The 26,471-nt window shown below is 45.0% G+C and overlaps 1 protein-coding gene across 3 annotated transcripts in view; it reads left to right on the top strand.

Annotated features, from left to right (window-relative positions):
- LOC139228726 (scaffold attachment factor B1-like) overlaps positions 1–26,471 on the top strand; it is a 122,772-nt gene that overhangs the window by 74,942 nt on the left and 21,359 nt on the right. For all 3 annotated transcript variants that reach the window (XM_070860015.1, XM_070860016.1, XM_070860017.1), the window contains exons 16-17: positions 7,505–7,602; positions 19,716–19,828. In XM_070860015.1, the coding sequence (XP_070716116.1) occupies positions 7,505–7,602; positions 19,716–19,828 (211 nt within the window). The remainder of the gene's footprint in view (positions 1–7,504; positions 7,603–19,715; positions 19,829–26,471) is intronic.

Consider the following 26,471-nt stretch of genomic DNA (forward strand, 5'->3'; position numbering starts at 1 on the left):
AAAGGAAAAAGGTGAGAAACGGAGAGAGAGAAATTGAAGGCCATGCAGATAGAGAGCAAGAGGAGGAAAACAGTGAAACGCTGAGAGGTCGTCTGAAATATTTAGTGGGACATAAGTAGTTACGTTGAGAAGGTTACAAATTTAATTTCTATGTTTAGCTCATGAGTGGTGTAGTGGAATTCGACTACTGATAGAAAATAAGAGGGAAAAGAGAGAGTCGGGCTTTTCCCATTGCCCGATGGGTTAGTATGTTTGTTGAGTGAGCAGGGCATCCATCTAGATCGAATAGCTTGCTGTGTCAAGGCTCGTGAGCAATTGAAGCAAGGTACAGGATGGTGACTGATGCCTGTAGAACTGTACCTCAGTGAATGAGCAAAGGGGAGAAGGCTTTCATTCAGGATTCTGCTGCCGCTTGATAATAGTCATGGCTTCCAAGTGAGAGAGACCAGACCATTTCAGTATCGGTTAATTTTACGTTAAGAAAGATGCTTATCACAGTGACATTATCACTGAATTGTTAGTCTGGTACAGTGAGGTGCAATGCTGCTTTAAAACCTGCTGAGCCCACCCGAGCCATAGAGGCAGTGAAGCTTCAGTTTGACCAGTCTGTGCTGAACTATGTCTACCGGGCCTGAGCACCCTGGCTACAAATGGAAAAATCAGCCAGGATCGCCCATCCCTTCCCCCACCCCCCCAGCCTTCGGTCATTATCCAGTGATTCCCCACTGATACTGTACAGATATGTGGATATTAGTGGAGGACAATATCGGGATTCACCTGCTGTGCCCATTGATAGCCACTTGTGTATAAAGATTGATTACTTGGACAAGGTATCTGAGATCACCAGGCTCCTGTGGAACTCCACCCAAGCATGAGCCTGCACAGTCAGAAAATGAATGGTGAGAAAGGAAGGTCGGGAGAATATAATGTTGCTAAAAAGAGTAGTAAGCCTGATACTTGGGAGGATTTTATAATTCAACAAACGAAGGCCAAGGACTTGATCAAGAAAGGGGAAAATAGAATGAGAGTAAACCCCTACAGGCTGAGACAAGAGAAATTATAATGGGGAATAAGGAAATGGCAGAGAAATTAAACAAATACTTTGTGTCTGTCGTCACGAAGAAGGAAAAAACTTCCTGGATATAGTGGAGAGCCAAGGATCGAGCGAGAATGAGGAACTGAAAGAAATTAGTATTAGTTATAAAAAAAAAAGTACTGTAGAAATTAATGGGACTGAAAGTTAATTAATCCCCTGGACCAGATGGTCTACATCCTAGAGTTTTAAAAGAGGTAGTTATGGAGATAGTGGATGCATTGGTTGTCATCATCCAAAATTCCATAGATTCCAGAACAGTTCCTGCAGATTGGAAGGTAGCTAATGTAACCCTGCTATTTAAGAAAGGAGGGAGAGAGAAAACGGGGAATGACAGACCGGTTAGCCTGACATCAGCAGTGGGGAAAATGCTAGAATCTATTATTAATGATGTGGCAACAGGGCACTTGGAAAATAATAATAGGATTGGACAGAATCAACATGGATTTATGAAAGGAAATTCCTGTTTGACAAATGTATTAAGAGCCTTTTGAGGTTGCAATTAGCAGAATAGATAAGGCGGAAGCAGTGGATGTGGTGTATTTGGATTTTCAGAAGGCATTTGATAAGGACATAAGAACTCGGAGCAGGAGTAGGCCATATTGCCCCTCGAGCCTGCTCTGCCATTTAATACAATCATGGCTGATTCGATCACTGACTCAGGTCCACTTCCCTGCCCGCTTCCCAGAACCCCTTATTCCCTTATTGGCTAAGAAATTGTCTATCTAAATTTATTAAATTTATTCAATGACCCAGCTTCCACAGCGTGCTCAGGCAGCAACCCTCTGAGAAGAAATTCCTCCTCATCTTAGTTTTAAATATATAAAATGGAAAAGAGTGACTAAAGTAAATGTTGGTCCCTTAGAAGATGAAAAGGGGGATTTAATAATGGGAAATGTGGAAATGGCTGAGACCTTAAACAATTATTTTGCTTCCGTCTTCACAGTGGAAGACACAAAAACCATGACAAAAATTGCTGGTCATAGGAATGTGGGAAGGGAGGACCTTGAGATGATCACTATCACTAGGGAGGTAGTGCTGGACAGACTAATGGGATTGAAGGTAGACAAGTCCCCTGGTCCTGATGAAATGCATCCCAGGGTATTAAAAGAGATGGCGGAAGTTATAGCAGATGCATTTGTTATAATCTACCAAAATTCTCTGGACTCTGGGGAGGTACCAGCGGATTGGAGAGCAGCTAATGTAATGCCTCCGTTTAAAAAAGGGGGCAGGCAAAAGGCAGGTAACTATAGGCCGGTTAGTTTAACATCTGTAGTGGGGAAAATGCTTGAAACTATCATTAAGGAAGAAATAGCGGGACATCTGGATAGGAATAGTGCAATCAAGCAGACGCAGCATGGATTCATGAAAGGGAAATCATGTTTGACTAACTTACTGGAATTCTTTGAGGATATAACGAGCATGGTGGATAGAGGTGTACCGATGGATGTGGTGTATTTAGATTTCCAAAAGGCATTCGATAAGGTGCCACACAAAAGGTTACTGCAGAAGATAAAGGTACGCGGAGTCAGAGGAAATGTATTAGCATGGATAGAGAATTGGCTGGCGAACAGAAAGCAGAGAGTCGGGATAAATGGGTCCTTTTCCGGTTGGAAGTTAGTGGTGTGCCACAGGGATCAGTGCTGGGACCACAACTGTTTACAATATACATAGATGACCTAGAGGAGGGGACAGAGTGTAGTGCAACAAAATTTGCAGATGACACTAAGATTAGTGGGAAAGCGGGTTGTGTAGAGGACTCAGAGAGGCTACAAGGAGATTTGGATAGGTTAAGCGAATGGGCTAAGGTTTGGCAGATGGAATACAATGTCGGAAAGTGTGAGGTCATCCACCTTGGGGGAAAAAAAACAGTAAAAGGGAATATTATTTGAATGGGGAGAAATTACAACATGCTGTAGTGCAGAGGGACCTGGGGGTCCTTGTGCATGAATCCCAAAAGAGTAGTTTGCAGGTGCAGCAGGTAATCAGGAAGGCAAATGGAATGTTGGCCTTCATTGCGAAAGGGATGGAGTACAAAAGCAGGGAGGTGTTGCTGCAACTGTATAAGGTATTGGTAAGGCCGCACCTGGAGTACTGCGTGCAGTTTTGGTCACCTTAAGGAAGGATATACTAGCTTTGGAAGGGGTACAGAGACGATTCACTAGGCTGATTCGAGAAATGAGGGGGTTAACTTATGATAGATTGAGTAGACTGGGTCTTTACTCCTTGGAGTTCAGAAGGATGAGGGGTGATCTTATAGAAACATTTAAAATCATGAAAGGGATAGACAAGATAGAGGCAGAGAGGTTGTTTCCATTGGTGGGGGAGACTAGAACTAGGGGGCACAGCCTCAAAATACGGAGGAGCCAATTTAAAACCGAGTTGAGAAAGAATTTCTTCTCCCAGAGGGTTGTGAATCTGTGGAATTCTCTGCCCAAGGAAGCAGTTGAGGCTGGCTCATTGAATGTTTTCAAGTCAAAGATAGATAGATTTTTAAGCAATAAGGGAATTAAGGGTTACGGGGCGAGGGCGGGTAAGTGGAGCTGAGTCCACGACCAGCTCAGCCATGATCTTGTTGAATGGCGGAGCAGGCTCGAGGGGCTAGATGGCCTACTCCTGTTCCTAATATGTTCTTAAATGGGCGGCACCTTAAAAGATTATGCCCCCTAGTTCTCGTCTCCCCCATCAGTAAAAACATCCTCTCTGCATCCACCTAGTCAAGCCTGCTCATAATCTTATACGTTTCGATAAGATCACATCTCATTCTTCTGAATTCCAATGACTGGAGGCTCAACCTTTCCTCAAGTCATCGCCCTCATCTCCGGAATCAACCTAGTGACCTTCTCTGAACTGCCTCCAAAGCAAGTATATCCTTTCTTAAATATGGAAACCAAAACTGTACTAAGTATTCCAGGTGTGGCCTCATTAATACCCTGTAGGACAGGAGAGTGGAGAGCACCAGTTCTAACTGTCACAGGAGAGAGAGTGGAGAGCACCAGTTCCAACTGTCACAGGAGCATCCAGTCGCGCCCCGGTAACTGCCCCCAAAGGAAGTGGAGTGTGGGAAATTGCACTCCGCTTCCATTGAGGGGTAGTAAGCCAATTCTGCGGCGGGAGCAGGACTTCCACGCTGGGGGCTAAAATTCCCTGCCCCAGAAAGTTACCGCCCCCAAGATGGGAGCCTGTGTGGGGAGGCAGAGGGAAGATGAGGGGAGATGGGGGCGGGGGATGGAGGGAGAGTGGTGGGGGGGGGGGGCGCGGAGAAACCCAGGGCGGGGGACAGGAGGGGCCACATTGCAGCGAAGGTTTGGGGAGGCGAAGTGTGTTGGAGGGGCGGGCCTGGGGGCTCTGTGCCTCGGTGCGGGGAGTGTTCAGAGTGGGGTGGACGGGTTGACTGTGCAGATGGCGGTCGGTGGATGTGGTGTGGTTGGCATCGCTCTGGGGTGGCCGGGACTGGGGGCTCGACATCCGGGGGTGTTCGGCATTTGGGAAGGATTCTGACGGGACGATGCGGGTTGGGTGTGGGGGGAGTGTTCCCGGTGTTGGGTGGGTCCGGAGTTGGGGGTGGCACGCTCTTGGGATGGGGGGGTGGGCTGTTTGGGGCTGGGATTGGGAGAGACTTCTTCACTCGGGGAGTTGTTGGCCTGTGGGGTTCCCCGCCGCGGAGAGTTGTTGATGCCAGTTCATTGGATGTGTTCGGGAGGGAGTTGGATGTGGTCCTTGGAGGGGGTGTGGGGGGGGGAGAGGTGCTGGGGTGGGTGATCAGCCATGATCTTGTTGAATGGCGGTGCAGGCTCGAAGGGCTGAATGGCCTACTCCACCTATTTTCTCTGTTTCTATGTAAGACTTCCCTGCTTTTATACTCCATCCCCTTTGCAATACAGGCCAAGTTTCCATTGGCCATCCTGATCACTTGCTGTACCTGCATACTAACCTTTTATGTTTCATGCACTTGGACTGTACTGCAGTCCATGTCCTTTTGCAGATTTTTTGTGTCCTCACACATTGCTTTCCTTCCCATCTTTGTATCGTCAGCAAACTTGGCTACGTTACACTCGGTCCCTTCATCCATATCGTTAATATAGATTGTAAATAGTTGGGGTCCCAGCACTGATCCCTGCGGCACCCCACTAGTTACTGATTGCCAGCCCGAGAATGAACCATTTATCCAGACTCTGTTTTCTGTTAGTTAGCCAATCCTCTATCCATGCTAATATATTACCCCCAACACTGTGAATTTTTATCCTTTTATGTGGCACCTTGTCAAATGCCTTCTGGAAGTCCAAATACACCACATCCACTGGTTCCCCTTTATCCGCCCTGTGACTTCCCCTTCATAAACCATGCTGACTCTGCTTGACTGAATTATGCTTTTCCAAATGTCCTGCTACTGCTCTAATAATGGACTCCAACATTTTCCCAACCGCAGATGTTAGGCTAACTGGTCTATAGTTTCCTACATTCTGTCGGCCTTTTTTAAATAGGTGCTTTACATTTGCAGTTTTCCAATCTGCTGGGACCTCCCCAGAATCCAGGGAATTTTGGTAAATTACAACCAATACGTCCACTATCCCTGCCGCTACTTCTCAAGACCCTAGGGTACAAGCTATCTGTCTATAGTCCCATTATCTTACTGAGTGATTGTGATTATGTTAAGTTCCTCCCCCCCCCCCCCAGAGCCCCTTGACTATCCACTGCTGGGATATTTTTAGTGTCCTCTACTGTAAAGACTGATACAAAATATTTGGTCAGAGTTTCTGCCATCTCCATGTTTCCCATTGCTAATTCCCCGGACTCGTCCTCTAAGGGACCAACATTTACTTTAGCCACTCTTCTCCTTTTTATATACCTGTAGAGACTCTTGCTATCTGTTTTTATATTTTCGTGCTAGTTTACTTTCATAGTCTATCCTCCCTTTCGTAATCATTTTTTTTAGTCATTGCTGGCTTTTAAAAGCTTCCCAATCTTCTGTCCTCCCACTAGTTTTGGCCACTTTTTATGCCCTTGTTTTTAATTGGATGCCATCCTTTATTTCTTTAGTTAGCCATGGATGGCTATCTATTCTTTTACACCTTTTCCTCCTCGCTGGATTACATTTTTCATGGTGCCACACGAGGTTATTAAACAAAATTAAGGCTCTTGGGATTGGGGATAATAGATAGATTGGATTGAGGATTGGTTAACGGCGGACAGAAAACCGAGAACAAACAGGTTATTTTTGGGTTGGCAGACTGTAACTAGTGGGTACTGCAAGGATCAGTGCTTGGGCCTCAGCGAGACTCTGCCCTGTTGCTTGCAGTTCAATGATTTGGATGAGAGGACCAAATGTAATATATCGAAGTTTGTTGATGCAAAGCTAGGTGGGAATGTAAGTTGTGAGGAGGATGCAAAAGACATCAAGAGGTATGGGGAAAAAGTGGGAATATGGTGTTGATGTAGAGGATCAGCCATGATCATATTGAATGGCGATGCAGACTCGAAGGTCCGAATGGTCGTCTACTGCTCCTATTTTCTATGTTTCTATAAAGAGACTTCAAGGGGATATAGACAGGCTAAGTGAGAGAGCAAGAACATGGCGAATAGATTATAATGTAGAGAAATGTGAAGTTATCCACTTGGTAGGAAAAATAGAAAAGCAGAGTATTTTTTAACTGGAGAGATTGGGAAATGGTGAGCTGGGTGTCCTTGTACACAAATCACTGAAAGTTAACATACAGGTACAGCAGGCAATTAGGAAAGCAAATGGTTTGTTGGCCTTTATTACGAGAGGATTTGAGTATGAAGAAAGATGTCTTACTGTAATTACATCATCATCATAGGCGGTCCCTCGAATGAGGATGACTTGCTTCCACATGAGTTCACAGATGTTTCAATGAAGGACTGATGTTCCAGTTTTGAACTCCAATTGAGGGGGTGGAAGATGCCTGGCCGTGGATTTTTTTTAATGTGGGGTGACCGTTGCACACCAGCCACCACACGGGCTTGACAGAGCTAGGTCTTGGTCCAGTGGCAAGGGTTAACAGGACGACTGGAGACCAGTATAGACAGGCCCGTGCTGCCCCTGGGCTCTTGGCTCTTGTAGGCCTTGTACTCTCATTTGCCGCACCTCTGCCACAATGAGATAGAAGATTAGACATGATCTTGTTGAATGGCGGAGCAGGCTTGAGGGGCCGTGTGGCCTACTCCTGCTCCTAATTCTTATGTTCTTTTTGCAGATTAGCATGTGGGGATTACCTATTTTGTGGTATTTCTAATAGTTTGAGTGTCCATACAGGGTTCCCTCTGATGGTTTGGGCAGGTACAAAAAAACCCAACATGGTTGACGTACAAGTTGGTTTAAGGAGGTGCTTTCATAAAGAATGTGTTTGTTTACAACAGCACATAGTAACCGTGTGTGTCCATTCCACATAGGAGAGGAGGCGAGAACAGGAGCGAATACGTCGAGAGAAGGAAGAGCTGTTCCGTGAGATGCGCTACGAACAATCTCTGAGAAGGTCTTACGATGATAGGTAAACACAGTTTCACTTTGCCTTGTAGGTCATTGTAAGATGGGGAAATTCCCATTATTGATAGTGTCCCCAGGAAATACACTGTACGTTGTATTATACAGACCAACCAAGTCCAGGATTTGATCCTTGGTCGGTGTTTAGCCAGCTGATCTTAGCCAGGGCCTGAGTGGAGGCGCTGAAATTACTTCCAATAACCAAGGTTAGGGAGGGGGAAAGTTATTGGCTTGGGTTCCCACTCCTGATCACTGCCGGCCGAGGGTATGATTGAGTTTGGTTGGATCGCAGCAGAATTGAATAAACTGCCAGCATGAACTGTCGACTCCCAGCATCTGTCAAACTGAACCTGGCGTTGACTCCATCAGGAGCTGAGAGATGAGGGAAATAAATCATGAAAGTTAAAAGGGAAAGACTTTATAATTGTCCACTTTTTGTAAAAAGGCAAACCTGCAATATTCAACCTGCAACTACAAGGACACCCTCAAAGCCTCCCTGATAAAGTGCAACATCCCCACTGACACCTGGGAGTCCTTGGCCATAGATCGCCCTAAGTGGAGGAAGTGCGTTCGGGAGGGCGCTGAGCACCTCGAGTATAGTCGCCGGGAGCATGCAGAAATCAAGCGCAGGCAGCGGAAAGAGTGTGCAGCAAACCTGTCCCACCCACCCTTTCCCTCAACGACTATCTGTCCCACCTGTGACACAAACTGTAGTTCTCGTATTGGACTGTTCAGCCACCCAAGAACTCATGCTAAGAGTGGAAGCAAGTCGTCTTCGATCCTGAGAGACTGCCTATGATGATGACTTGCAGCCCAGAAATAGTGCCGAAGTTTAAGCTGTGTCTCGGCCCAAAAATCAAACTTCTTCAGCTTTGTGCACATTGAACCATGAATGCTGCTGCTTATCTTTGTAAATCTGTAAGATGTGTTGTGACTTGTTTTAAAAGCCTATTGTTTTATCCTTGATTCCACCTCGAGCAGTGTCCATCCAACACAGCCTGTAGCCGACCATGAAAACCGAGGGCTGTCAGGTTATCTGGGACTGATTACTGAGACATTTTCTAGTAAGAAGCGGGTCAAAGTAATGATTTTCCCCCAGTGTTGCACAGAATTTGAGGAATTGGTTACAACTATGAATAGAATTTTTTGCCCTTTTCTGTAACGGGTACAGGCACATTTGTGGTGAATGGCTGTTTATGGGACTGGAGGGAGGTATACAGTGGTGAGCCCCTGGGTTCAGTATCACTGCTGTTTTTGATGTACATTAATGATTTGAACTTGGTACAGGACACAATTTCAAAATTTGCAGATGACCCGAAATTTTGAAGTGCAGTAAACAGTGAGGAAGATAGTAATAGACTTTAGGAGGACATAGAGAGGCTGGTGGATGGGCAGACACATGGCAGATGAAATTCAACGCAGAAAAGTGTGAGGTGATATATTTTGGTAGAAAAATCAGAGACGATGCATGCTAAATGGTACAATTTTAATGGGGGTGCAAGGAGAGAGGGACCTGGGGTGTTTGTGCACAATCTTTGAAGGTGGCAGGACAGGTTAACAAAGTAGTTAAAGCATATGGAATCCTTGGCTTTATAAATGGAAGCATAGAGTTCAAAAGCCAAGAAGTTATGCAGACTTCAACACATATGGCAATCAGCTGGTTTAGCCATTCACCGCCAGATCTAGCTGGACCACACAAAGCATTATTGGATCCCTTGTCTGTCAAAATTGTTCACTATTCCACAATCATTCTGGAATGCACAGATAAACCCCGGCTTCTACTCTCCATTGCCAACCGTCTTTTTAAACCCCCCTCCCCTGTCTCCTCCACTTTCCCTTCAGTCCCATAAACAGTCATTCACCACAAGTGTGAGGAGCTCATGGACTTCTTTATCTCAAGATTGAGACCATCTGTTCAGCTTCATCTGCCACTTCCCTTCCTTCCCTGGGCCAAGTTTCCTCTAAGGTTCCCCACTCCCTGCCCTAGCCCTGAACTCACAACTTTTTCCAGTTTCTCTCTGATCTGATCTCTCTTGACCAAGCTCATCTTGTCCACGAGACCCACTTCCTGCTCCCTTGACCCCATTCCCACAAACTGCTGATCACCCAACTTCCTTTTCTGGCTCCCATGTTAGCGGACATTGTTAATGGCTCTCTCCTCAGGTACTGTCCCCTTTCCCTCAAATCTACAGTCATCGCCCCTCTCAAAAAGAAAACAACCCTTAACCCCTCTGTCCTTGCAAACTACCGTCCCATCTCCAAACTCCCTTTCTTCTCCAGTCCTTGAACGTGTTGTTGCCTCTGCCACAGTACCGAAATAACTCATCAAATTCGAAAATGACATCCTTTGTGATTGTGACAAAGTTAAACTATCCCTCCTCGTCCTTCTTGATTGTCTGCAGCCTTTGGCACGGTTGATCGCTCTATCCTTCTCCAACGTCTCTCCACCATCGTCCAGCTGGGTGGGACTGCACTCACCTGGTTCCTAATCATAGCCAGAGACGGTTTCTCTTCCCGACCTGCATCATTACCTCTGGTGTCCCCCAAGGATCTATCCTTGGTCGTCTCCTATTTCTCATCGACATGTTGCCCCTTGGCGACATCATCAAAAAACACAGCATCTGTTTCCAGATGTATGCTGATGACACCCAGCTCTACCTCACCACCACTTCTCTTGACCCCTCCGCGGTCTCTAAATTGTCAGACTGCTTGTCTGACATCCAGTTCTGGATGAGCAGAAATTTTCTCCGATTAAACATCGGGAAGACTGAAGCCATTGTTTTCGGTCTCTGCCGTTCCCTAGCCACTGACTCTATCCTTCTTCCTAACTCCTGTCTGGGGATGAACCAGACTGTTCGCAACCTTGGAGTCATATTTGACCATGAAATGAGCTTCTGACCAAATATCCACGGCATAACTAAGACCGCTTATTTCCTTCTCCGTCCCGCCTCAGCTCATCCGCTGTTGAAGCCCTCATCCATGCCTTCGTTACTGCTAGACTTGACTATTCCAATGTACTCCTGACTGGCCTCCCACATTCGACCCTACATAAACTTGAGGTGATCCAAAACTCAGCTGCCCGTGTCCTAACTCGCACCAAGTCCCACTCACCCATCATCCCTGTGCTCGCTGACCTACACTGTGCCCGCTTAAGCAATGCCTCGATGTCAAAATTTTCATCCTTGTTTTCAAATCCCTCCATGGCCTCGCCCCTCCCTATCTCTCTCAACTCCTCCAGCCCCACAGCCCCCGAGATGTCTGCGCTTCTCTAATTCTGCCCTCTTGAGCATCACTGATATTAATCGCTCAACCATTGGTGGCCATGCCTGTTGCCTAGGCCAGAAACTCTGAAATTCCCTGCTTAAACCTCTCTGCGCCTCTACCTCTCTTTCCCCCTTTAAGACGCTCCTTAAAACTTATCTCTCTGATGAAGCTTTTGGTTACATCCCCTAATTTCTCGTGGCCCGGTGTCAAATTTTTGGTCTTTGTAATAGTCCTGTGAATGTGTTGTAAACCGATATAAAACACTAGTTTGGCCCTAGTTGAAGTATTGTGTCCAATTCTGGGCACCACACATTAGGAAGAACATGAAGGCTTTGGAGAGGGTACAGAAGCGATTTACTAGAATGGTTCCAGGGATGTGGGATTGCGGTTATGTGGATAGACTGGAGAATCTGGGGTTTTCTCCTTTGAGCAGAGAAGACTAAAAGGAGATTTGATCAAGGCGTTTAAAATCATGAAGGGTTTCGACAGAACAAATAAACAAACAGTTTTCAGTGCCTGAAGGGTTGATAACAGAGGGCACAGATTTAAGGCAATTAGCAAAAGAACCAGAGGCGACACGAGGAAAAACTTTTGTGCAACAAGTGGATAGGTTTTGGATTGCACTAATTGGGTGGTGGATACACATTCAATAATAACCTTCAAAGGGAATTAGATGAATGCTTGAAGGAGAAAAAATTGCAAGGATATGGGCAAAGGGCAGGGGAGTGGGACTGACTGGATTGCTCTTCGAAAGAGCCAGTGCAGACTCAGTGGGTCAAATGGCCTCCTGTGCTGTACTGTTCCACGATTCTGTTTAGCAGGATGTACAGTTTATGTTTGATATTTTGTGTAATAAGTATTTAGTGTACAATTACAAGTGAAAATGGGCAGTTACCTTGCATCTTGTTTGTGTATTTTTACAGTGAGCTGGAAGTACATTTCTGATTACTGATTCCTACCAGGAATTCGATAGTTTTAAACGTTAAATTACTGTGATGCTAACTCAAGTAGGTGACTGGTTTCAATGTAGGTTTAATCACAAGGATTCCTCCAAATCCTTTTCCTGTGTTATATACCACATCTTATCTGTTTAATTTAATAGTTTCAATATTTATTCTCGTTCTTTAGTCACATCACTTTTACACTTGTTGACATTGAATTTCATTTAAGAACCGGCACGACGGTTTGAATGGCCGCCTTCGTGCTGTAACCATTCTATGATTCTATAAGAATTAGCAGGAGTAGGTTATATGGCCCCTTGAGCCTGCTCCGCCATTCAATAAGATCATGACTGATCTTCGACCTGAACTCAACTTTCCCACCCTATCTCCATATCCCTTGATTTCCCTAGAGTCCAAAAATCTATCACTGAGCCTTGAATATACTCAACGATTCAGCATCCACATCCCTTTGGGGTAGAGAATTCCAAAGATTCTCAACTCTGAGTGAAGAAATTCCTCCTCATCTCTGTCCTAAATGGCTGATCCCTGAGACTGTGCAAACCCCTAGTTTTAGACTCTCCAGCCAGGGGAAACAACGACTCGGCATCTACCCTGACATAGGGTCAAGCAGATCAGAGTGTTAAATGCATTGCTCAAAGAGTGGTGTGGGAGGAAGGGGCTTCAATTCATGGGGCACTGGCACCAGTACTGGGGAAAGAGGGAGTTGCTCCGTCGGGACAGGCTCCACTTAAACCGGGCTGGGACCATCGTGCTGGCGAATCAAATAACTACGGCCAGATAGGAATTTTTAACCTAAAAAAAATGTGGGGGGGGGGCGGCGGGGGGGTGTCAGGTGAGGGGCAATTTAGATATCTAAAGAGAAAGGTCAATGCAATAGAGCAGTGTAGCGATTTGGGTAAAAATAAGCATTGTGTGGCAGGAAGGGGCAGAGAGTTTAATAGTGCAGCAGAGAATAAGGTCAAAGCAGGAAATAATGGTAAAAAAATTAAATTAAAGGCTCTTTATCTGAATGCATGGAGCATTCGTAACAAGATAGACAAACTAGTAGCTTAAATAGAGATAAATGGGTTTGATCTAATAGCCATTACAGAGACATGGTTGCAATGTGACCAAGGTTGGGAACTAAATGTTCCAGGGTACTTGACGTTTCGAAAAGACAGGCAGAATGATAAAGGAGGGGGCAGGGAGGGGGGTGGGGTAGCCCTGATGATAAAGGATGACATAAGGACAGTAGAGAGAAAGGATCTTGGCTCGGAAGATCAGGTAGTCGAATCAATATAGGTGGAGACAAGGAATAACAAGGGGCGGAAAACAGCGGTGGGAGCATTATATAGGCCCCCAAACAGTAGCTATACCGTTGGACAGAATACTAATCAAGAAATAGGAGCTTGTAATAAAGGTAATGCAATAATCGTGGGGGACTTTAATCTTCATATAGACTGGACAAATCAAATTGGCAAAGGTAGTCTGGAGGATGAGTTCATGGAATGCATTTGGGATAGTTTCCTAGAACTATACGTCATGGAACCAACCAGGGAACAGGCTATTTTAGATCTTGTTTTGTGTACTGAGACAGGGTTAATTAGCAATCTCAATAAAGGATCCTCTGGGGCAGAGTGATCATAATACGATAGAATTTCATGTTACGTTTGAGAGTGACTTGGCTAAGTCCTAAACTAGAGTCTTAAACTTAAATAAAGCCAATTACATAGGTATGAAGAGTGAGTTGCCTACGGTAGATTGGAAAATGAGATTAAATGGTATGGAAATAGATAAGCAGTGGCTAGCATTTAAATAAATATCTCATAATTCTCAACAAAAATATATTTCATTGAGAAACAAAAACTACACAGGAAAAGTGATCCATCCGTGGCTAACTAAAGAAGTTGAGGATAGCATTAGATTGAAAGAAGAAGCTTATAATGTTGTGAAGAATAGTAGTAAGCCTGAGGATCGAGAGAGTCTCAGAAACCAGCAAAGGGTGACCACAAAATTGATAAAAAGAGAAAAAATAGACTGAGAAAACTAGCAAGAAATATAAAAACAGATTGTAAGAGATTCTACAAGTATGACAAAAGGAAGAGAGCAGCTAAATTAAACATTGGTCCCTTAGAGGCTGAGGCAAGAGAAATTATTGTGGGGAATAAGGAAATGGCAGAAACATTAAACAAATATTTTGTATCTGCCTTCACAGTAGAAGATGCAAAAAACATACCTAAAATGGTGGGTACCCAAGGGTCAAATGAGGGTGAGGAACTTAATGTAATTCATATAAGTAGAGAAAAAGTACTCGAGAAACTAATGGGACTAAAAGCTGACAGATCCCCCGGATCTGACGTCCTACATCCAAGGGTTCAGAGATAGTGGATGCAATGGTTTTGATCTTTCAAAATTCCCTAGATTCCAGAACGGTTCCAGCGGAATGGAAGGGAGCAGTTGTCAGGAAAATGCTGGAATCCTTTGTTAAGGAAGTGGTATCAGGGCACATAGAAAATCAGAACATGATTAAGCAGAGTCAACATGATTTTAGGAAAGGGAAAAATCATGTTTGACAAATTTATTAGAGTTTATTGAGGATGGAACCAGCGGATGTAGTATATTTGGATTTCCAAAAGGCATTCGATAAGGTGCCGCATAAAAAATTATTACACAAGATAAGGGCTCATGGGATTGGAGGTAATGTATTAGTATGGATAGAGGATTGGATTGGTTAATGGACAGAAAACAGAGTAGGGATAAACTGGTCTTTTTCAGTTTGGCAGGCGGTAACTAGTGAGATGCCGTAAAGATCAGTGCTCGGGCCTCAGCTATTTATAATCTATATTATTGACCTAGATGAAGGGACCGAGTGTAATATATCCAAGTTTGCTGATGATACAAAGCTAGGTGGGACAGTAAGCTGTGAGGAGAACACAAAGTGTCTGCAAAGGGATATAGATAGACTAAGTGAGTAGGCAGTAAGGTGGCAAATGGAGTATAATGTTGGGAAATGTGAGGTTATTCACTTTGGTAGGAAGAATTTAAAAAAAACAATTTTTTAAATGGTGACAAACTTTTAAATGTTGGTGAGACCACACCTGGAGTACTGTGCACAGTTTTGGTCTCCTTACTTGCCTTGGAGGTGGTGCAGTGGAGGTTCACTAGATTGATTCCTGGAATGCGAGGGCTGTCTTATGATAGGTTGTGTAGCATGGGCCTATACTCTCTGGATTGTACTTTCCCACCTAGCTTTGTGTCATCAGCAAACTTGTTATTTCTCAGTCCAACTTCGCAGTCTATCTCGATCCCTCCACCTGATCCGCCTGCTCGTGATTGCTTTGCCTCCTTCTACTTGGTGTCGTTGCCATCGTTTGCCCGTTATCCCCACTTCCCAGTGATTGAATAGCAAGGGTCCCAGCACTGACCCTTGGAGCACCCGCCCGTCACTTCCCGCTACTCCACGTATGGCCACCATTTGACGAAGCCCACTGCCAATCCACTTCAACAGTCCACCTTTTCTGTGTTGTTCTACTTTGAGGACCCTTATGTGGTACTATATCAAAAGGCTTGCTGCAGTCTGGATAAACCATGTCCATAGAATATCGTCTCAAAGATTCCTAACAAGTTTGTCAAGCATCATCTCAGTGCCTCCCCCACCCCATAAACCCATGCTGACTTGCACTGATGATTTCCTACTTAACTGGATGTTTCCCAATACCTTATTTCAGGATACCCCCTAACATTTTACCTATTGAAGTCGTCTGACTCATTGGCCTGTTATTTGCAGGATTGCCCTTTTCTAAAGATAGATGTTATGTTCCCTTCTCTCCATTCTGTTGGTACATCTCCTGATTCTAATGTTTCGTTAAAGATCCCTACCAAAATGTGTCCAGTTTTGTTGACCATTTCCCTAAGTGCCCTTGTGTTCAGGGCATCTGGTCCTGTGGTCTTAATCCTCTTTTGGGATCGTCAATCTTTCCATCACTTCCTCATAAATGATTACTTTTTTCCTAGCAAAAACCCTAATTTCCTGGAAAATCAACCTTCACTTCTGGGAGAAAGTCAGCAAGCTTGTTCCATGAATAACCATAAACAAAATTGTCAGAATACTTCCAAGTTGAAATCACAGTCCCACCAGTACGTTTCAAAAGTGATACTGCTTCCTTGACTCCCTCTTTACTCAACAACAACTAGCATTTATACAGTGCCTTTAACGTAGTAAAAACGTCCCAAGGTGCTTCACAGGAAGCATAGAAAATAGGTGCAGGAGTAGGCCATTCAGCCCTTCGAGCCTGCACCGCCATTCAATAAGATCATGGCTGATCATTCCCTCAGTACCCCTTTCCTGCTTTCTCTCCATATCCCTTGATCCCCTTTGCCGTAAGGGCCATATCTAACTCCCTCTTGAATATATCCAATGAACTGGCATCAACAACTCTCTGCGGCAGGGAATTCCACAGGTTAACAACTCTCTTGAGTGAAGAAGTTTCTCCTCATCTCAGTCCTAAATGGCCTACCCCTTATCCTAAGACTATGTCCCTTGGTTCTAGACTTCCCCAACATCGGGAACATTCTTCCCGCATCTAACCTGTCCAGTCCTGTCAGAATCTTATACGTTTCTATGCGATCCCCTCTCATCCTTCTAAACACCAGTGAATAAAAGCCCAGTTGATCCAGTCTCTCATATGACAGTCCAGCCATCCCTGGAATCAGTCTGGTGAACCTTCGCTGCACTCCCTCAATAGAAAGAGCATCCTTCCTCCAATTAGGAGACCAAAACTGAACACAATATTCCAGGTGGGACCTCACCAAGGCTCTGTACAACTGCAGTTAGACCTCCCTGCTCCTATACTCAAATCCCCTAGCTATGAAGGCCAACATACCATTTGCCTTCTTCACCGCTTGCTGTACCTGCATGCCAACCTTCAATGACTGATGAACCATGACACCCAGGTCTCGTTGCACCTCCCCTTTTCCTAATCTGCCGCCATTCAGATAATCTGCCTTTGTGTTTTTGCCCCCAAAATGGATAACCTCACATTTATCCACATTATACTGCATCTGCCATGCATTTGCACACTCACCTAACCTGTCCAAGTCACCCTGCAGTCTCTTAGCATCCCCGTGTATGGTGCCTGGTTGGAGAGTCAGTGGTGGGAGCTGGAATGCAGCACCTTCCATTTCCTGGGAGCTACTGATACTCCGATGGGGCAGGGCCTCAGCATCCGGAGCACGATGTGTCTCCACAATTTGCTGGTCTGCTTCGGCACCATTCCTTCCCCGTTGGACAGTGGGGAACGCAGAGAGGATGGCAGCAATTATCGACTGCATCACATCACCAAGCTGCAGCGTAGCTTGTACCTGCGATGCGATCGATGCTGAGACGTGATCAAGGGCATGCGCGCCACACGCTGGCGCTCCTGGAGGCCACCTGCCTCTGAGTGGGCAATGATGGACCACCGGAGTCCTGAGTCGCACTGACAATGCGTGACACTGCCTCCGCAACAGTTGCCAGAAAGTTTGTCGATGTTCTCTGGGATCTGACCCAATGCATTTGTGTGTTCTCCCTGGACACTGCCACCAAGTCCAGGTCCATGTCTGCCTGTTCTTCAGCAGGAGCACTGTGCCGACTTGCCCTCCAGAGATTTGGCCTGCGAGATTCCGCTCTCGCAATGCGTTGCTGTAGGTGACTGGGGCCAGGAGCCTCCGACGACTCAAACCTTGCAAAACTGTCGTCCCCAGATGTGATGTCTTGCATCGGGATAACTGGTGGGCTTGGTGGCTCAGCCATCTCCTCACCAACCTTGTCATCTCTGCCGTTGGCCAGGAGTCGATGCCTCATGGGAACGCTGTCGTGATTGCGGCTGTTCTTCATCAAGCACAAAAAAAACATACGTGTGGTTAGCAGCAGGGGAGGGGGCAGGGTGACATGAGGAAGGTGGCATTACACATGTACATTTGAAGGCCCGCCGCCACTTCATTATACGTTTCAATGCAGTCTCTTCAGTCGCGCAAGCCATTTACATACCCTCACTACCCGAAGGGAGCTCAGCATCGCCCCCGGTAACTGCCAGAGCTGGTGCTCCAGTGAGTGCTGACACCCGTTTCTCGACATCAGTCAGTGGAAGAATTTGAGACGGCCCCCCCGTCTGTGCGCAGCTGCTCCCTCCTGTTGAGAGAGTGCTTCGACTGCAAAGAGAAAAATAGGAGGGGTTCAGAAAGAGTTCATCTCCTGTTGTGTCACATATGCCTTCCATACTTTAATAGGTGCGACCGCGTGCATGTTGTCAAGACTTCACTTCAATCTATATGGATGTTGCATGAGCTTTGTGAGCGATTGTTAGGAGGCTGCAGGTGATCTTTATGAAACCCATAACAGCAGTGGGAGTGTGTTGCGAGGAAGGTTCTCGATGATTAGGGACAAAAAGTGTACGCGCATCATTCATTAAGAAGCAATGGGTAGAGAAGTCATCCTTCATCTTTATTATGGATTGTGAAACCCACCCCACAGACTGCAAGACTTTGAGACTGGCCGTATGCATGAAAGACTTTACATAGTCTCTGAGATTCATGTTGGAAGGAATGGAGGCATATATATGTGTGAAAGTAACTCACCCTGCCGAGGTTGTTGAACTTTTTTCTGCATTGAGTCCCAGTTCTGGGAACCGTGTCTGTTGCAGAGGCCTCCTGGGCAATTTCTTTCCATAATCGCTTGAAGATTGGTGGCAGCGGTGTGGCTCCCCCAGCCAGATGGAGTGAGGACGACCACCTCTCCACAGCGTGCACTAAGGCCTCAGCAGCCTCATTTGAAAAGCGCCTGGCACGCTGCCTTCCCTCCTGCAGAAGTGGGGTGGATCATATGTGCAGGAAGCTGCCGTGCCCTGAATTAGCGTTTGTGACCGGGGGCAAAATGGCCTCCTAATTTACCACCGCTAGTTTCGGCTGGGGCGCACCATGTCCGTTGTGTAACGCCTGATTTAATGCCAACACTCGTGCATCTTAATTTTTTGCCGAATCTTCCAGTCAAGGGCACAAACATTTTTCAGGCGGTATCTTTATTGCCCCTCTGCTCCGAAATCGGAAAAACCAAAAATCCAGCCCTGTAGGTCTCTTCAATCTAGCCTGTAGTTCTTGAAAATCTAATGGCAGCACTTCTAATCTACTCATTCCATGTTGTTGGTTCCCACATGCACCACCACAATTGACTGCTATCCCTTACTTGCCAGAAGTTTGTCCAGCTTACTACATGACATTCTTCACCTTGGTACGGGGTGGAGGGGGGACAACAGAGACTCAACATCACAGCTGCAGATGGTGAAGTCAGTTGTGCACCACATATGTATGTCTGCACCCCTTGGACCTGAGGGAATGAGGGGGGGCAAAATCGGGAGGGAACGACCTGGGAGATTGTGAGGATTTTGCTGGGGACAAGAGCATCAGTTGTGAAAGTGAGTACAAAGTGCTCGTGAGGTGGGGACTGAAATACATTGTTAGGGCACCATAGAGGTAGTGGTTCTCTACTTCCGACCAGTACTGTTCCTCACCTGGGTGTCCACGATGCTGATCCGATAGAAAAACGCTTCCATTCCTGAGCACCTATCTCTTTCAACTCAATGCCGAAAAAGTAACTTTTTTTGGGCCACTGATAAACCGAGATTTGCCAATGGAGAATATTCCTGGTTAACCCCAATGGCAGAAAGAGCAAACTATTTGAGAAGAACTGATGGGAGCCACTATTTATGAAGCACATTAGAGACAAGTACTGGTGAAATAGAGGCACTGTATCTGACCATTAATTGTCTCACTTTGTTTCTTGCCATTGTCCAGTATGGAGTAGTGAGGTTCCGACTTAAACCTGGTCCCTCTAGTTTTTGGTTAGCATTTATTGAGAGATTTATTTTTTTCTTGTTTTCAGCCCCTTGAACCGGGAATGGAGCAGTGATCGTAGCCGGAAATTGGACGGATTTCATGATCGTTCTTGGCAAAGTAGCATGGCTGGCGGAGTGACATCCAGGGATCATTGGCAAGGTGAAAGTTTGTAGTAGGATTGTGTTTCTGAATAACGTGAAGAAGAAAGTGTTTTTGCTACCCACAGTTCCATCTCTCAAATGCAGCATCTGTAGCTTGGTAACTCACAGGAGAGTCATTATTAGTACTTGGCAGTAGCTACCATCTTCACTGGTTAAAAACAGAAATTTACAGCACAGGAGGAGGCCATTTTGACCTATCGTGTCCGCGCCTGCCGACAAAGAGCTATCCAGCCTAATCCCTCTTTGCAGCCCTGTAGGCCATGGCAGCTCAAGTGCACATCCAAGTACTTTTTATATGTGGTGAGGGTTTCTGCCTCTACCACCCTTTCAGGCAGTGAATTCCAGACAACCACAACCCTTTGGGTGAAGATGTTTCTCCTCAAATTTCCTCTAAACCTCCTACTAATTACTTTAAATCTATGCTCCCTGGTTGTTGACCCCTCTGCCAAGGGAAACAGGTCCTTCCTATCCACTCTATTGAGGCCCCTCATAATTTTATACACCTCAATAAGGTCTCCTCTCAACCTCCTCTGTTCCAAAGAAAACAAACCCAGCCTATCCAATATTTCCTCATAGCTAAAATTCTCCAGTCCAGGCAATATCCTCATCAATCTCTCTAGTGCAATCACATCCTTCCTGTAATGTGGTGACCAGAACTGCACTCAGTACTCTAGCTGTGGCCTAACTTGTGTTTTATACAGTTCAAGCATAATCTCCCTGCTCTTTTATTCTATGCTTCGGCCAATAATGGCAAGTAACCACCTCGTCCACCTGTCCTACCTTCAGGGATCGATGGACATGCACTCCAAGGTCCCTTTGTTCCTCTACTTCTCAGTGTCCTACCATTTAATGTGTATTCCCTTGCCTTGTTAGCCCTCCCCAAATGCATTACCTCACGCTTCTCTGGATTGACCACTGTTCTGCCACCTGACTAGTTCATTGATATCTTCCTGCAGTCTACAGCTTGCTTTCTTCATTATCAACCACACTGCTGATTTTAGTATCACTTGCAAACTTCTTAATCATCCTCCTACATTCAGGTCTAGATCATTGATGTATACCACTAAAAGCAAGGGACCTAGTACTGAGCTCTGCGGAACCCTACTGGAAACAGCCTTCCATTCACACAAATACTCATCAACCATTACCCTTTGCTTCCTGCCCCTGAGCCAATTTTGGATCCAACATGCCACTTTGCCCTGGATCCCATGGACTTTTACTTTCGTGACCTGTCTGCCAGGTGGGACCTTAACAAAAGCCTTGCTATAATCTATATACACTACATCAAACAGACTGCCTTCATCGACCCTCATGGTTACCTCCTCAAAAAATTCAATCAAGTTAGTCAGGCACGACCTTCCCTTAACACATCCATGCTGACTCCTTGATTAATCCGTGTCTTTCTAAGTGAAGATTTATCCTGTCCCTCAATTGTTTTCCAATAATTTTTCCACCACTGAGGTTAGCAGTTGTCCAGTCCTCCGCACCACACCTGTAGCTAGAGAGGATTGGAAAATGATGGTCAGAACCTCGAGGATATTGGTCTCTGCTCTGTTGAGGTGCAAACCGTCTGGCTTCTACAGGTTCCACCTCCCCCAGAAACGGTCCCAATGCCTCAGGAATCTAAAGTCCCCCCTCCTGCACCATCTCTCTAGCCATGCATTCATCTGTTCCATCCTCCTATTTCTGTACTCACTAGCAAGTGGCACCGCGAGTAATCCGGAGATTACTACCTGAGGTCCTGCTTTTTAATCTAGCTCCCTAAAATCTGCCTGCAGGACCTCATCCCCTTTTCTACCTATGTCATTGGTACCAATATGGACCATGACCTCTGGCTGTTCATCCTCTCCCCCTAGAATGCCTTGCAGTTGCTCAGTGATGTCCTTGACCTTGGCACCAGGGAGGCAACATACCACCCTGAAGTCACATCTGCAGCCGCTGAAACACCTAACTACTCACCTAACTACTCAAAATTGAGGCATTTTGGTGAGTTAAATATGAATAAGCTCTTCTCACTGGTCATTGAGCTGGTTACTAGAGGGTATACAGTTAAGTTCATCACCAAAAGAATGAAGGGAGAGGTTTGGAGAATTTTCATACACAGATACTTGTTATGACATGGAATGCCCGACCAGAAATAGTGGTGGACAACAGCTTTTAAAAGCAAAGTGGATAAATATTTGAAAAATAAATAAATAAAATAGAATGGGGAAAGGGCAGGGTAATGGACTGATGGATAGTTTAGGGAGCTGGACAATCGGCCAGTTGTGTTGTAAAACTTGATGTGGTAGGTAAATAATATTACAAATACCAGCTGCCAAAATGGTGACAGTCCAGTTTTAAGGAGACTTCTCCCTTTGAAGAAAGGCTGCCTATCAATATTGATTAAATTGAATATCAAAATAGTGTTGCTGTTTTGCCCCATGACAATAACACAGACTCATGATACTTAGCCGAGATTGAACTGACCTATTCAAATCTAATTGCTTATAGATGGTTGAAGTGTACCACCTTAAAATACAGTGGTGCAAATGTACTGTTAGCACGTTTTCTGACACACTGCAGCCTTTTTTTGTGCTTTAAACAGTGGGGATAATTTTGAGTCAGCTGGCGGGGAAACCTTACCTGCAAACATAGTGTGCCTGAGATTCTGATACGCATTGCTGGCAGGTAATCTTCCCTGTCCCCAGCATGTGCTCAGCTAATTAACCCTTTTAAAGAGTGTGTTATTGTAACTAATTTATCATTAAAGAATTTTAACAGCTGGCTTGCCATTTTAAAGTTGGGCAAGTTTGAAACCGAGTGACCACAGCCTTCCAAAATCAGATGCAGTGGATGTCACGCAATGTTATTACTGAGGCAGAGGTTTTGTTATGCAAAGGGCCTGGATGCTGGGTGAGGGAGGTAGCAGAACCTCAGAGAATTTGGAGGGAGGCCTCCCCAGAGACGACGAAGTATGTGGTTTTTGGTTAGTTCCAAGTAATTGGTATTTTCTTTACACACATTACAGGTAGATTAAGGCTCGAATGGAGCATAAACGCCAGCATGGACTGGTTAGGCCAAGTGGCCTGCTTCTGTGCTGTATATACTATGTAATCCTACGTAATTCATATGTTTGTATTTTCATATACCACACTATATAATAGATCTCTATTTAAGATGGGGGAGCAGCTCTTCACCTTAATCTTTACATTGACTCACCGTTTGTTTAAGATGTGGGTTTTTTTAGCAAATGGCAGGCTATATGTCAAACATAGCAAAAGACTAAACACACTTCTATTCAGAACCTCCCAGCAAAATTTGATCAATGGTACAGTTGTTACAGAACACAAGAACCACTGTTCATATCATAGTAAATAAAATGAATGCAGCTGGTGTAACCATTTAGAATATAATACAAAATAAAAAAAGACCTGTTTGGAGTTGTTCCCACTCAATTTTTCTCTTCAATTGAATGTATGTTTGGGTCACTTCGCTTATTTGCTAAGTGCAGTTGTGGGACATCAGCTAGTATTAGAGTAGGTTGGAGAATATATATGTTTGCGCTTGTTTTTTTTTACTGAAACCAATGCAGAACTGCTAATGTAAGAACTGGGTAGGATAAAATGTAGCAATGTGGGTATATGAAATTGGTCTTTCAGAAATCCTTGACATCTTATACTTAACAGATAGGAAGCAGATGTTTCTTGCTTTACTAGCTGCCAAGAAGGCATTCCAGCAGAGACGCGTGTAATGAAATAATTAACCACTGTCTATAGCTTCAGACAATGGGTACAGGATATTGATGAGGTCAGAGCATCTATATTCATTTATGTTCAGCAAACTGTTTGATAATCTTGGTCATAATTGTCCAACATAATTAAACTATCTCTGTAACCTCCTCCAGCCCTACAACCAATGTTCTCAATTATTTTGGGGCCGTGCGGCCATTCAAATGTCCGCACATGCACAGTATTTAAAAGCTGACTGTGCAAGCCTCCTGGAGTTCAGCTTAAAGGAACCATTGCCTCAGAGATCTCTGCGCTCCTCCAATTCTGGCCTCTTGCGCATCCCTGATTTTCATCACTGCACCAGTGGCGGCCATGCCTTCAGCTGGACAGGCCCTAAGCTTTGGAATTGCCTCCCTAAGCCTCTCGACCTCTCTCCATTAAGACACTCCTTAAAACCTACTTTTTTTTTTACCTGTCCTGAAATCTCCTTATGTGGCTCGATGTTAAATTTTGTCTGATAACACTCCTGTGAAGCTTCGAGGGACATTTTACTACATTAAAGGCGCTTTATAAATACATGTTGTTTTTGATGGCCTAAGGGTCACAAGCTGAAACTTCCTGACAAATGAATTGCAGAAATCAAAACCATGACCATATATGGGCAATGAAATGGGTATTTTCTGTCGTTAGTGGCTGCCCCCATCGAGAACCAAATGCAGGCTGCCCCCTCGGTGCAGAAAGCTGTGAGATCCCTGATTTTTGTTGAATTCCCTTGCTTGAAAGCTGCAGCAGCAACTATTGCAGCTACTCTGCCATGGGAAATGTATTTTTGGAGGACAAGTAGAGCAACTGCTAGAATTTTTCACGGAACAAAACAGTAGAACATGCATATTTGGAGAGGATGTGTATGTACAGCATCCTTGTAAGAGTTCTCTTGCTCAACCGGCAGACCACAGATTAGGCCTGGCTCAGCAGCAACCCTCTGTGGGTGCCCAGGTACAGTTCGGTCCTTTACAGAAGAATCTTTGTTCGACAGTTTCACAGCACTTGCTGTCAGCAGGATCTATCTCCTTTATCATCAGGAGGTGTATGTTGTATTGTGTCCTTGTTGAGACACTGTACCCCGGATGCAGTGATCAACCTTGCCTGCAGTAAATGAGTGCTGCACTTCACAAGGGATTTCCAGTATGTCTTCAATCTATTCCAATGTGAAAATATCATGGTCTATATCTGACCTACAGGCTAAACTCTGTTTAGCACAGGGCAGTACACCAAGATGCAGACGTTACTGAGTCCATTGGAGCTCAGCAGACAGTCTCTTTTAAAAATTAAGTTGATTGGTGAAAAAAAGCTTTTCACAATCTCAGGAATTCCCAAAGCACTTTACAGCCAATGAAGTACTTTTGAAGTTGCAATGTGGCAGTCAATTTCTGTACAGCAAGATCCTACAAGCAGCCATGTGATAATGACCAGACCTGTTTTTAGTGATGTTGGTTGAGGGATAATATTGATTAGGGCACTGGGGAGAACTTGCCTGATCTTCCTTGAATAGGGCTGTGGGACCTTTTACATCCCCCTGAGAGGGGAGATTGGTTTAACGTCTCACCTGAAAGACAGCACCTCCGACAATGCAGCACTCCCTCAGTACGGAGTGTCAGTTTAGATTACGTGCTGGAGTCCTGCGAGTGGGACTTGAACCAACAACCTTCTGACTCTGGCGAGAGCGCTACCCACTGAGCCACGGCTGAAACAATTCCTAGTCTTTCATCAGTACACCAGTCTTCATGTTCTCAGAAGATTTTTTTTTCCTGTCAAGATCAAACCGTTCAAATTCAAACGCTTCAGAAGCTTACACTTCCACGGCAGCACGTTTGCAGTTTGCAACGGCTTGAATAAAATACAATATTATGAAACATTTGTGAAAGGCCTTTATTTTACTTAACCCTCGGATCAAAGCAGTCAATTCCCAGGCTGGCTGTCGCCCATCTTGTGGCACAGGCCAAAAATCGGTAACGCTCTTGCTAAGAAATAGTTTCAGGGTTCCTTGTAATCTTTGTAATTCCTTGTAAAAAAATAACAACTTTATTCAGGTTTTAAAATATATCTATGGCAACTCAGCCTCTGTTTACAAGGTTGTTTTGGGACACCTGCTTCAAACTGGTTGCTTAAATTAATATGTTGAAGTACTGATCACTAACTAATTTGAGTATGTTAATTAAAGAAAATCAGTATTTAACTGAATTAAAGGAACCTCTACAACTTCTCACATCATTAAATTTACCAGCATTACATTTTCAACGAAAAGACTCCAAAAATATTATTCAACTTGACTCACTGAGTTAAGCCCTGTCTGCTGCCTTGTATTCGATATCCATGCCAGAAGCATCAGCTGAGAATATTCCCATGGATTTGCTCTGCCTCAGGCCTTGCATCAGTGACTCGTTGCTCGTTCCCCTCCTCCCCGGGACCTGGGTGGTGTACAGACAAGTCTCAATAAAACCCCAGCCAGTTGGGTTCGGGGGATCCACGATGAGACAGGTGGTTGTGAGCCTGGTGGATGAACTGGTAATGTGTCGTGTGATTGTCAAACCTTTTGCTAATAAACCAACTAGTTCTTAATAGCAATGTGTTGCTATGGATTCTTAAGCGAAGAACCCATGAAACGAATACATTACAGGTGGGGATATAATATTGTATGGAGATGGGCTCCAGAGATCTCGGCCTTTCATTTCACAAGCACACCTCTAAAATGATATTGGGACACGTGTTGCACCCTCAGCATAGTCGACAAGCAAACTACCAACTGTAGGGGTGATGGAAATGCTTCACTTACATCAAGAAAAAGCACCCCTCTACTCCAGGTACTTCATTCTCCCTAAAGAGCCAGGGCTGTACACCATACTAGACCCTGGTCCTAAGTTGATTCCAAGA

The sequence above is a fragment of the Pristiophorus japonicus genome, chromosome 18 (genome assembly GCF_044704955.1).
Source record: "Pristiophorus japonicus isolate sPriJap1 chromosome 18, sPriJap1.hap1, whole genome shotgun sequence".
Lineage (NCBI taxonomy): Eukaryota > Metazoa > Chordata > Chondrichthyes > Pristiophoridae > Pristiophorus > Pristiophorus japonicus.